The 14110-nt window shown below is 33.5% G+C and overlaps 1 protein-coding gene and 1 long non-coding RNA gene across 2 annotated transcripts in view; one reads left to right on the top strand and one right to left on the bottom strand.

Annotated features, from left to right (window-relative positions):
• Window positions 1-14067, bottom strand: LOC123866382 (DNA repair protein complementing XP-C cells homolog). The gene is made up of 11 exons (XM_045907911.1): window positions 13557-14067; window positions 12449-12564; window positions 8791-9070; window positions 6749-8560; window positions 6382-6671; window positions 5442-5683; window positions 4619-4844; window positions 3902-4070; window positions 3179-3333; window positions 2299-2542; window positions 1-2266 (listed from the first exon to the last, which is right to left on the bottom strand). The coding sequence occupies exons 1-10, from the start codon at window positions 13927-13929 to the stop codon at window positions 2360-2362; spliced, it is 3846 nt and encodes a 1281-aa protein (XP_045763867.1). The 5' UTR covers window positions 13930-14067; the 3' UTR covers window positions 1-2266; window positions 2299-2359.
• Window positions 12134-14110, top strand: part of LOC123866386 — a 21555-nt gene continuing 19578 nt past the window's right edge. Inside the window, exon 1 of the long non-coding RNA XR_006796178.1 lies at window positions 12134-12287. This is a non-coding gene — a long non-coding RNA (uncharacterized LOC123866386). The remainder of the gene's footprint in view (window positions 12288-14110) is intronic.

The following is a 14110-nucleotide window of genomic DNA, read 5'->3' on the forward strand; positions in this document are numbered from 1 at the left end:
GTAAAACTGTCCTGTAAACGCGGCAAAGATTGTGTATTGCAATCGTTTCGACCGACCAGATCTTATCTTAAAAGATCTGAAGCGATCATTATACATACATGTTAATATACACCAATGATTTTGTACATACTTTTGTCATTTCATAATTTTATAACAGCAATAAGCTGTGCTAGATTTAATGCTTGGAGGCTTTTGCAAAATACTATGCATAATATAAAATAGTATCTCATAATATAAAGCAGCTTATTGCATGGTATTGCGAACCAACTTTCTCACTTTTTATTAAATAAATATGCAATAAAATATTCTTTTATTCAAATACCCCTTGATTTTTATCGCGTGCATTTAGGTATTTAAAAATCCCGTGGATACTGGTATTCCGAATGATAAAATAATACAACTTATGTACTAAACTCTATACTAAATTTCGTTAAAATCGGTTAAGCGGATGGACCGTAAATGGTAAACAGAAGTACAGATACTTTCGCTTACTTTATTAGTATAGATATTTATTACAAGTGAGGCATTTAACGCTGAGGTGCAAATTAGGCTGACCATAGGCAAGCCAGCATAAGCAAGCATAACCATAGGCGACAATCCAATATGATTTGTAGTCTTATATCATTTTTTTAAACTATTTTACGCTGTAATAAACGCGGTTACCAGACGATTATTAATGATATGATAAGACGATTATTAAAGCCGCTACCGCTAATGTGTGAGGGTACTTTATAACTCCTGGGCTGGTTCATTTATAATAGTTATGAAAATTAAAATAGCACTATTTTGTAAAGTAAACAACTTTTATTATAAACAATATTATTAATGATACATTTAAAATGACGAATAAAAATTGAAACAATTATTGTAAATGAAAAATTAAATTCCGGGATCACTGGCATAATTTCTGTAAAATCACAATACTTATTTAATACTTAATTATTTACTAATCTATATTATTAGTAGTTATACTAGTTCGTGCAATACACGAGCGCGCGTGAACTGTACTTGTGGTTACGTCGTATACAAGCGCATTGCGTAAGTGTGCGTGCCTATCCGACCGAGCAAGCGCCCGCAAACGCACACATTTATTTCACTTTACACAAGCATGAGCCACGCGTAATCGTGAAATTCAAAAACTATAACTTACCTTTGTTCATAACATTAGTATTGCTTAAAGTAATGAATTCGGGATAAAACAATAACGCTAAGTAATTGTTAAGACATAAAACCACAAGGAATAGAGATTCTTATACATAAAACAGAGGTAGATAAATATTATGATCGCAACCAATTCTAAATTTTTTGACACGATACTCGCACGAGGCGCAACCTGTCAAGACATTCTTGTGTTTACAATTAAATTAAAATGACAGATCTAAATATATTTCATATCGCTCCCTGTGGTAAATAATAGATTAGATTAGACAATTTAGTTCAGTTTAAATAAAGAATGTTGTCGCTATCAACATGACAGTTCTATATGAGATGACTCATTGCGATCCAGTAGCGACATGGCTAAATGTCAAAATATGGTCAAAATCAAGGTCAGCCCAGTTTGTAATATTATGAGTGACTCATGAGCCAATCTACGTGTTCATAACACTATAGACTTCACCAGCACTTTACATTTTATTTTATTAGTAATAAAATCAAATAAACATAAAGTCATTCTTTTTCTCAGAGAAAAAGAAGGCCCATAACTACTTTTAGACCTGCCAAGTTAGTTAAGTTTAATATTGTGGGTAACTTTAGAAGCTTCAACATAATTTTTGAGTAATATGCTTTCATACATGATTCAGGTTTTATCTTAGCTCTAAACTATAAAAAAGATAAAAAACTAACAACAGCATGCAAAACAAATAAAATCGACAGCTATTATACATTGATTGAAGGCTTCGATACATTATACGAGTAGGTAGGCGGGTTTATTGTATTAGATAAAGGTTTTTGTACTTTTGGTAATATAAGTATAGATTAAAAACTACTTAAACAAATAATAATGAAATTAATGGCCGGCTTGCCTTTTGATACAAAACTGCAATGATTCTTTCTTTCTAGCCATTAAAGTTTTATGGCAATATTATTTTAAAAATGAACGCTCACTACGATTATAAGACGACCTGCAAGTCGCACGAAACGCATATTTCAGGTAAGTAAGTTGCGTGATAAATGTGGCGGCTGCTGACATCAATGCATATCTGCAACACGTTCGATGCGGCTGACGATATTCGCATTTTCAGTACCGAAAATATACATACGGCATACACATAAAAAAAAATACATGCAAAATATACATGAGTTCGGCTTATGAGCTTCAATAACGGTACGCCTTCAGTGAGCATTCAACTTAAAATGTCTATTTCTTTTTCACAACCAGCCTAGGACCTTTCTTCTTGTCCTGTGATGTGCTGGGTTCCTCGAAACCGTATTTAGCCTTAAGCCGTTCCTTTATGAGTAGACCGCGTATAAGTTTTCTCCAATGCCCATACACGCGAGCCTCGATCTTCTCTTGCTCTTTGCGCTCCTGATCTTCTTGATCCTAAAAAAAAACAATTATTTTTGAAAATATTGCTTGACTGCTGATGATAAGAGACAATGCATATTAGTAGTCCCATCTTTAAACAACATCATGATCAACGCATCATGCTCATTATTGAGGACAGGTCTCTTCTCCGAATGAAAAGGGTTTAGGTCATAGTCTGCCATGCAGGCCCAGTACAGATTAGCAGACTTTTTTTACTAGACTTAAGGAGTGGTTGTATATTCTGTTTCACGTAAATTCATTTTTCACGAAAATTTCAAATTTCACGAAAATGAAAGTTGACTTAATAACATGAAGTAAATTATTCCGCCATGCACATTGCTATGCAAGACTGGCAACTGCAATAATTCCAAGCAGGTTCACATAACTTAATCTAAGCTCTGGTTAAAATGGCAAATATAAGCTCAGCAATCTGCGATACCGAATTTTGTTTCCTTATTTTGTTCTAAATAGCCCCAAAATATTAATAATCAAAAATATTCTAATGTTTTATATGTTATATAGAGAACATCAAAAAGAGTTATCAAATATAGCGTTCTGTATGAATTGATGCTGTATCTGTTCATATTTTTGCCTTTCCAGATCAAGTAAACCTTCGTTTGTTCCTCAAATGTTACTAAAATGAAGAATTACCTTTATCCAAGCTTCCGTTATAACTTCTTCAAATTCCTTGCATACAACAAATCCATCATAGACAGGATGGGACCAGCCCCCGTTAAAATCGAACCCTGTCATTGCTGGAGCGCAATCTATGTTCAGTTTCTTTGCTACACGGTTCAGGCCGGGTACTGCAATGAAAGTGCAAAATAAACAATAATTACAAGTTGTAATAAAAAAATTGAAAAACGGGACTGCCCTGCCAATAAACGAACCAAGCAATGGGGCCATACAGACGCCATTTTAGTTTTTTTCACATAAATTATTATTATAGCCTCTCGGGATCAGGGTCCAAATCGGTTCAGACCTTTAGAAGTATTCACATACATACATAAACCCTAAAAACATTACACTCCTTTTTTGGGAAGTTGTGTAATAATTTGCCCTTCTGAGTCCCAATCCTGGACCAAAATTATCTACAGGAACAATGAACCTAGAGCTGTGACCTGTGTAAGGGTTTTTTTTTTCATTTTACTCCCCCAGCAATCGAACCCATAAAGTGCATTAAGCTTCGCTTCAAAAGAAAAGTGGTGCCTCTCAAAGCTATGGTAGTGATGGAACTTTCCACGTGTCAACATCCTACGGTGGTTTGATGATGTGGCCTAAGATGGGACGCGTTTACCTAGAAAATGCCTATTCACTCTTGTTTTAAAGATACTCGATACATTATACAGATTAGTATTAATTAGTGATACTCACATTTCAAATGAACAGTGCCTTTGGGCAACATGCAATCCTTGAATAACTCCACATTGCCATATGCGTTGCGTGGGACGATGCCATTTTCGGCAGTGGGCGGCTCATAGTCTTGAACTTGCCACGGTCCAAACACCTCGAGAGGTTTGTCTGTTATCAGTTTGTTGGAAAGCTGGAATATAAAACGAAATTTTATAAGGTACCTACTTGAAAGGCAGTATTTTTACTTTGTGCGACCGTCGAGCACACTGGTTATAATAAAATGGCTAGTTGTATCCACAATCTCTGAACTAAATTGACAGGTTATTGGACCAGCACTAGATTTGTCTAGTGCTATCCTTTTCCTCAATGAACATTATGAAAGGGATAACTAAACATTAAGATATCATTTTTCTGCTACAATCTCAATTGCTATGATTGGCTGAATTTATGGTATTCTTGCTGCGACAATGCATTTCAGCCAATAGCGAGAGAGTATCGACCAATCAGAAGTGATTGCAATCGTCACACTGTATTTGCCAAACTAAAATGGCAGGCCCATGAGCAGAAATAAAGTCTACCTATAAAGCGTAATTTTTATGAAGTTGACCTTATGATAAATATGTGTTCTTAGAATATTTTGTTCCCTTTAGGTACGATTCGAAATCTGTCAAAAATATTTATAATATGTCAAATATGTCAAAAAAAATTATAGTGATATTCAAGTGATATTATTCTTACCCTGTCCCATTTCGGTCGAGCCTTAACAACCTTGTAGGGTTGTTCGCCAAGTTTGACGACTTTAGCTTCCTTCAGCCACGTGTCTCGTGAGCGGCAAACGTACACGCAGTCGCGCGCGTACACGGGTTCGCCGCGAACAAAGCCGAGCGTCGGTGCCTCGGGCGGATATATTGCCTCGAACTTGAGGAGGTGACGCTTTAATGCGTATAGTGGATGGTTTTTATATCTGTAAGTATAAAGGAAAATTAATATTAAAAATTATACACCACCAGGTGTGGTGGCACTCTATAGGGAAGGCCTATGTCCAACAGTGGACATCCACAGGCTGATGATGATGATGATGATGAAAGGAAAATTCCTAATACTACGCAGGAAATATAGTGCAGAGATGTTTGTTTAAACCTTAAATCCTAATAAACGCCTAACAAACTAAGTCAGACAAACACATGATAGTGAAGATTTTATAAAGATTGTGAAATAAGTTACACAAGAGCTGCAAATTTTTGTTTGAGCTTCAGTTTATTATATACCTGCCTAGTAGTTATTATATTGGTTTTTTTAATTTTATTATGAAAATTAAGTTAACGCAGTGCACAGTAAAACAGATTGGTTTTTGTAGCACTGAATGTAACAAAAATAATGCCATGTAAATTCTAAAAGTTTAATAAATTTTAAAAGGCCTACAGTCCTGTATTATTTAGTTTACTTGAAATCGTGCATAATTATCACTACTGGATTCTAAATAATTGCAGCTATCAAACAGAATTTATAGCTGAATGTAAAAGTAAGTTAATAATAAAATGTTAAGAGAATCAATACTAACTCTCCAATAACTTTGGGCAAAGGTGCTTCAAGCTGCATTCTGTCCAATCGCTCGTCTTCCTCTCTGTCTCTCGCAGTTTTTGGTCCCAACCATGGTTTCAAGGCCACGTCCCACCAAACAGGTTCCACACGTTGTTTCCGGGTGATAGTATTCCAGTGTGGCACATATTTCCGAGTCAAATCTTTTAAGTAATTGTTGTTGTCCCAACCCACGACATAAGTGACCGGATGAGTCGCTCGGCCCTAAAATTGTTGAGAATTGATATAAAAATGGCAGTGATTTCAATAATCGCAATTGTCGTGATTCACTAAATTTTTACTGGCCTACCACTTAAACTTTAGACAGTAAAACCATCATTAAACTTATATGTAACGAAAACTACCACCACTAAAGTAAGTACCACGATTAACTTATCCACAATTACTGTCAGTGACAGCACAAACTTCTTCCCTAGTAACACCACAGTCCTGTCGTTATCACAACTCATACAACTGGGTCGAAATATCGATGATCCAAATCATCGTATTAGTTGTGGCACATACCCGCTATTTAGTACATTATAATATTATGTCGTTAAACCATGACATAAGTATAATATCATTAAACAAAAACAATTAACTCATACAATGCACATGTTTAACATAAGCTTAAGTTTTTGTGGTGAGACCAATCTTGCTGAATTTCAGACAATAAGCGACAGTATTAGCCACTAGAATCTGAGGTAGAGATGTATAGAGTGTACTTTGAATTTGCTCAGACTTGAGACACTGTTAATGCGAGACAGCATTATATTCCTGGCATAAATCTGTCTTGTTTTAATTAAAATTTAAGTCTGAGCATAGCCAAAGCCAACTTTGTAGATCTTAGTCTAAGATAGAGCTACACCAAAATAAATGCAGGCTTGGGAAAGCTCACATGAAGAGATATTCTTAGCACTTACGTAAATTTCGTTGACACAATGCACATTGCCTTTAATTACATCTACAGCAATCCATTCCTCAAGTTCTTCTACAAATACTTCACACCATACGTCAATTTTATTAAGGTTATTCTGTTGTAATTCGTCATCTGTTGATATAACGCGACGATCGACTTTTTTAACAGTTTTAACTCTTGATTTGGGGGTAGTCTTAGTAGGTTTAAAATCATCATCACTTTCAGATATTTTACCCTTTGGAGACTCTACTGGCAAATAATCGCTATCTTCGTCAGATTCTTTTTTTATCTTCTCTGAAAAAAAAACGTAATATTATGATTATTTCTTTAGCCAATGGTTAATTACTATATTGTGTGCAATGTAAGCTTACCTTTCACCATTAACTTTTTGGAATCTTCTTTTGCTTCCCTAACCCTTCCTTTGATGATATGAATTAGGTCATCTGTTACATCATTTTTCCCTTTTGCTTTTTTTTGTAAATCTCTATGACTTACTCTTTTACCGTCTTCAGAAGGAAGCCCAATCTGTTTATTATTACTTCTGGTTTTTCTTGTTGCTGTTATATCAATATTATCAGTAAAATATTTACTTTCAGTATTATTTTGAGTACTTTTAGCTCTCACTCTTTTTTCAGTTGTTGTGTCTTTTTTACTTTGAGATGCAATAGGTTCTGATGTTTTGGAACGTTTTCTGGTCATTGGTACTGATATTTCAGAAGTCGATAAATCGTTTCCAAAATACTTACTCGAAACATTATCATTTTCATTTGTAACTATTATTTCAGGTACTTTTGCGGTGTCCACAGTTTTATTTGTATTCCCTTTCGCTTGTTGATTAGATTTAGGTAAGTCTACATTCACAGAGTTTTCCGTGTTTTTAGTCCTCCGCGAGATTTTGACTCGTTTTACAAGATTTTCAGCACTTTTACTGATTTTCTCAAGATTTGGTTCTGATTGTACAATATTTTTTATTACTTTTTCATTTGTGACTTTTGTTTCAGGTACTTTCCCGGTGGTCTTTTTAGAAACAGTTTTAGTGCTTTCTTTTGCTTGTATTTCAGGTTTAGGTAAAGTTGCGTTTACAGAGTTTTTGGTGCTTCGAGTCCTCCGTGAGCTTTTGACTTGTTCCACAAGATTTTCCACACTTTTACTGATTTTTTCGTCCTTCGGTTCTGGTTGCACAATGTTTTTTGATTCAAGACGATTTAATGATAGAGATTTTCGGGATTTTGCAGTTTCAGTTTTGACATCAGTTTCATGTAGTTTTTTAGGGCTGGTTTCATTTTTAATTTGTCTGTCTTCCTTTTCAGTTTGTATTTGTGTTCTACAATTTCTTCGAGCTCTTTTTGGTGGCGAAACAATACCTTCATCTAGGTTTGTTTCGTTGCTTACATGTTTTCTGGAATTTGTTGTATTTTTTTGTTTTTTAGTTTTATTTGTTGAACTATCATCATTACCATCTACTTGCATAATGTTATCACTGTCACTAGAACAACTCATATCGTAATTCCCATCAAGCTGAGGTATTTTTTCCTTGCTGGCTTTTGACTTACTAGATGCTCTCTTTTTACCCGATTGCTTTACTTTTGCGGATGAATTATTTTCTTTTTTATCTTCATTTTTCGCATCGTTCGATTTAGTAGATAGTGAACATAATTCAGAACTAGGAGGTCTAATTGGAAGAGTGACAAAATTAAACATAACTCTGCATTGTAAACCAAGACTTCTTAACATTGAAACAAATACAAATACTATATATTTCTTAGTAGTGAAAACTCTGTTCTTTATTTGTTGTTGTAAAATGTCCTTTAAAGGTGGTGCTTTTGGTCTAAATTTATTTTCATGTTTGTCCTGCTTTAGTGTTACTTTGTCTTTATACCAAGAAGTAATTTGTTCTACATATTTCATGTCTACTCTTTCTCCAGGATAGCATTCTTTGGATGGAACTAAAGACAATGCAGCTGCCATTATAGTTTGATCATTCAATACTCCGCTGACGTAATTTCCATGAGCCAACCAACATAATACATGCACTTTATGCATGTACACTTGATACTCTTTCTTCACTCTGTTGATTTTTCTTTTCATCATCATCTCAACATCCAATTTCTTTGTTTTTCTACAAACAGCATTAGGAATGTCAACAATTAGTTGTAATCCTTGTTGTGGTATAGCTTTGGCCTCTGAAAAAAATTTTGCACCCTGTACCTATATCATAGTCTATATCTTTAAAGTGTAAAATTCTATAACTTCTTTGACACTTAGCAATTCAAATGCAGGGGTCATCATCTCATACAACAATGTCATGTTGAAAGTGATCATGACAATTAACTTGACAGTTTTGTAGGAGATAACAAGTTGCACCTTCTAGAATACTAAGTTATATTTTACCTTTTAGTAAAGCAAATACTACCTTTGACTTCCTCCCAATCTTCCATTTCAGAATCACTATCATCATTTACTACTTTCTTTTTCCGTTTCTTAGATTGGCTTGAAACACTCGGCTGTGGCATTTCCTCTTCACCAAGAGCCAATAAATCCTTCACATTACTGACTGTTTCTGTGTCCATTTTTGCAGCATAGTTTTGGATTGATATTTTCGTTTCCTCCATTTTATTTTTATGCTGTTCCAGTTCCAAGAAAGTCTTTTTAGCAATCTCTTCACTTTCATCATGTATATTATTAGCCCACACCTGCAAAATACACAGTAAAAAACTGCTTATTTCATGTGCTCTAATATTCATATTCAAGAAAAAAAGATGAATAAATTGTGTAGAAGATGTACGAAAAATTGGAAAGTCTATTACATGTAAAAAAAAAACAATATAAGATAATTCTGGATGGAGCAAAATCATAGAGGAAAGCGAACCCCACAAAGTGTTGTAGCATAGAAGGAAGTTAATATTCATATACATTTATCTTGCCAATAATAAAAACTGGTTAATTGTAAGTAGGCTTATACAAGGTATGGAACCTTTCTTGTGTGACAAGAAAGGTTCCATACCTTGTATAAGATATAACACTTATGTGGAACACTGCAAGTTAATGACAGACAACGCCAGCTATTTGATTTAGTAAACTAATTATTCCTTTGTCAGCACATTTAATTTTTTTTGTGAAATGACAACAAACTCGTGGTTTTCGGATATTTTCCTCAACTTGTGCTACCTGTGTGTGTTTTTCATGATCTAGGTTAACGGGAAGTACCCTATAGGTTTTGATTCCCTTATCTTGACAGACAGAACAAAGTGATCCTATAAGGGTCTTTTTTTCCTTTTGAGGTATGTATAAAATATAATATTCTTATATGAACCAGATTAAACTCAGATTATTTTGGTAAAGTATCGATAGGTAGGTCAATTACCCTAAATTGACCTAGTACTTTAATGTGATTAATTCTATTGTACACAACACATTGCTATGCCTTTCATAATATTCCCTGCAAAAAAAAGGATAGCAGCAGATTTTAATCTGACAGTTATATTAATTCAAAGATAGTGTGTACAATAGAATTATTTTTCACATTGTTTCTGTTGTCTATTTGTATGTATTTGACCTTGGCTGTATCAAAGAAAATATTTAATAAATATATTATATCCAAATACAAAACAAATACTCTTGTTTGTATACAACACAGATCTCAGTTGGCTCAGGAACAGATCTGTTTTTGTACAATACACACTACATTAATTCTGTGGTCGGAAGGAAAAGGGGCACAAGTCGCATTTTTCACTAAAATTACAAAAACTCACTAATGAAATATATTATTTCAAGCTTCAAGGGAAAAAGGCATATTTTACGAAAACTTTATTTATTCCAGAATAAAAACTAAACAAAAATTGGGCACAAGTCGATTATCGTTTGTATTAACCACTTCTTAACAAAGAATAGGGGCACAACTTAAATCATGCCTACTTGTAACAAGGTTTCGCAAAATTTTTGGTTTGGAATATGGCATCATGTTCTCAAATCGTTGCGTTTCAGAACAAAAAAAGCTCATGATAAACGACCGAAGTTGTACTGTTTAATTGTTTTGGTGTTTTTTTGGGCCAATTATTACTATCGAACCGTTAGGTAACCGATCCCATTATAGGACAACACTGTTTGTTAGGCACCTGGACCTTTGCGCAAGATTCCACCACCATTGTTATTTTTAAGTCAGTTATAGATTCTTTTGTACCACTTCGGAAGTACCTAAGTAGGTAATAAGTTTTCTAATTTATTATTACTTAGTTAACGGTTTAGTTATAACTTATTTGTTATTTTTTGTTGTCAAAACGTGTCCGTAGTCCTACGCCCTACTCCTATAATTTTGTTGTATAATTTGTATATTACCGGTAAATTCAGAAATATATTTCTTATTCTAGATTCATCTTACTCACAACGAAAGAAAGAGGAAGACCAACAATATAAGGTCCATTATAAAACTTAAAAGAAACAGAGGATACATTATATAAACCAAATAGGAAGAATAGTTAATGCGAGTAAAGTAAAACACATATCTATGAGTAAAACATTAATCAGATTGCAGGGAGAAATCTGCTTATAAAATTTACCTTTGAGCAGCAAAGTCAGATATTTCAAGAGTACTGAAACCATAGTGATTTCAATAAGAGAGTTTTATATTTAGCACAACTGATTTCACATGGTCCTAAAACGATTGTAGGTCCGTTTAACGATCAGTGGACAAAATTTATTTTTGGAAGAAATGTCAATTACATTGACCATGTATTTCGGGATTATATTGTCTGGAGTTTAGAAGTCTTAGTTGAAATAAAAATCTTTCAAACAGTCATTTTGTGAGACAGACAAATTTATGCGAACAGTTATTAAAAATCCTTCTTTGAAATATCCGGCATTAGTACAAGTAATGACAAAACTAGATCTTACAACTCCACCTTCTAAAATTTTGGAAGAAAAGAATAACTAATTCTTGACCACATAAGCTACTTACTTTATGACTTACCTAACTTATAGATCTCATTATTCACGACGACACACAGGCAAAACCTATCTTCTATTAGGCTTAAACTTAACAATTTATGTGGGAACGAAATGTATAAAGAAGACATATCCAGTTTCCAGATTACACTTTGGCAAAATATTTAAGAGCACTGGTCTTAAATTCAAAAGCCAGTTCTAGACACGTGTAATACCTATGACGCGCTACATATGATAATTAAATTAGTAGAGCCCATTGAAAAAGAGACACCAACTTGACAGTCATCAAATAAAAGCAGATTTTGCTAATCTAGAAAATTGAAGAAACAAAGAAACCTTCAGCAATGAAAGATTAACCTTTGGTTTGCAGCAATTCTTGTTAACATCACTTTTAAAAATAATTTACAGACATACAAAAATTAAATGTAATATAAATCTAAATCGAATATAATATAATATTTAATATAATATAATATCAAAATCACATTTACATAAACATAGAATCATGTAAAAATCTGTGTTAATAACACAAATACTTCCAATTATTGAGATTTGAACCAGCTACATCCGGTGATCTAAGATTATAAGTATTTTTATCAAATAAATGAATAGTATAACAAACAAATTATCTTAATTTGTTCGTTTTTATTAATAACTACTTACTAAAAAAATGGCCTAAGTTAGTATGACGTAAGGTTGGCAGCCGAAGTTGGGTTTAGAAAAGAGGCACAAGTCACATTAATTTAAAATATATAATAATAAATTTAAAAAAAATTGGATTAAATATTATATGACCTCATTTACAAAAGAAAACTATAAATTAAATCACAATGTAATGTATATTTCAAAGGGTATCTTGATTTTAAGAAACGGTGTCTCGACTAATTTCTTTCTTTGGCCGGTACTGGCGAAACGAGCTGTAGCCGCGTATCTGACTTGTGCCCCTTTTCCTTACGACCACAGAATTGTGTTAAATACAATAATCTTTAGTCTATGACTTGCACAGGCCGACATGTTTCAACTTGTTTTGCAAATCATATAAGTCACAATTAACAACTTAACAGATGAATGGAAAACTTGAGTGAAAATTAAAGTGAATTAAGTTGATTTTCAGCCTATGTAAAACTTACATCCTTATATTCAACTTTAGATTCTGTTTCATTTTCTGAGTCATCAGACTTTTCTGGTACAATACTTGGTGCAGCTTTCTTTGTGGTTATTCTAGGAGATTCATCATCACTGCTGTCTGAAATAAGAATTAATTATAGTGATATTTTTATATTATGTAAAATATAATTAGTCCATATCTGTTGTAACAACATTGAAGGGACCACAATTAATAAGTTGCATAGGAGCTAGTTGTAATAACTGGTGTTAAGTCTTTACACTACAAATATTTGTCATTTTGACCAATAATTCTTTATAAATGATGTCATTTCAAACGGATCGGACAGTATTATTGATTGGTATTAGTCGATGATGGTAAGAAACTAGAATATCTACATACAAGATGATGCTCGAGACTTTGTTTGTGTGCAGTTAGATTTCTAAAAATTCCCTGAAAGCTCTTTGATTTTCTCAGATAAAAAGTAGCCTATATCTGAGTCCAGAATGGAAGCTATCTTTAAACAGAATTGCTACTTCTTCAATCCAGTTGTAGGTTTTTAAAACCTTTGTAGGGACTTTTTGATTTTCTGGGGCCAAAAATAGCCCCGGGATGGATCAAATATCACTGTTTCCGTGACACATTTACACATTTATAATATTAGTATAAATGGTATGGATTATAAAATTAACAGTGCAATTATTGAATCAATGGCTCATAGCAGTTAGATGCAGTAATATTTACTTACATTAAACTGCAGACAATACTTTACTTTTATTAACCCTAAATAAAAATAACTTTGACCTTGAAACTGTGTAGTAGGTTATTAATTATAATCTATCTTTTTATTGGTCAGTCAACCTCTCCCATCACATGCTGTAAGATAGAACAGTACAACAGTATGCCATGTATGCCACACTTATCCTGCCTCTGTCATTTATAGGTTTAAATAAGTAATGCCAGCTTATGTATGTATTATGGTTAAACATTTTAGTTTGAAGCAATGTAACTCTGAATATTTCCCTCTTGTCCCAAGCGTGAAAAGGCAATGTATGAAAATTATAGTAAGTAATATAGTAAAGAGATTAGTTATCATATTTTAGTTACTTATACTTAAATAAAAGTAAACATACCACTTTCAGATAGGTTAAGAATAGATGGTAAGAGTTTGTCAGAATCAGTTAGGTCTTTAACAGAAAAAAGCACTGGCGTATCAGCGTTTTCTTCACTTTCTTGTTGTTTATTTATTTTTGTAATGAAAGATTTTCTAAAATTTGCTTTGTTTACTTTCTTTACAGCTGAAGCACGCTTTATATTTTTGTTGCCTTTTGTGCTCTTAAAATCTTCATCTGAGGATACTGGACACTCCTCTTCCTCATCAGATGAGACATGATCAGAAAACTCTGCTTCAGAACCGGAATCACTGAAATCGTGCCCATCTTCTTGTTCACTTTCGTCTTCGTCTTTGTATACAGTTTTTACTACCTTTTTCCTAGTCGTTGGCATGGCGATATATAAGATCGGATTTATTAGAATCCGATTTACTAAAACGTTGCATGAAATACAAAAATATTGTGAAATTGTTAGGAATTTCGATAAAAAAACAACAAAAACCAAAATCAGTTGCCGCCTGCTGCCGCCAAGAATTTGAAGCTGTCACTGTCAATCACCTGTCAATGACATTAAT

The sequence above is a fragment of the Maniola jurtina genome, chromosome 6 (assembly GCF_905333055.1).
Source record: "Maniola jurtina chromosome 6, ilManJurt1.1, whole genome shotgun sequence".
Taxonomy (NCBI): Eukaryota; Metazoa; Arthropoda; class Insecta; order Lepidoptera; family Nymphalidae; genus Maniola; species Maniola jurtina.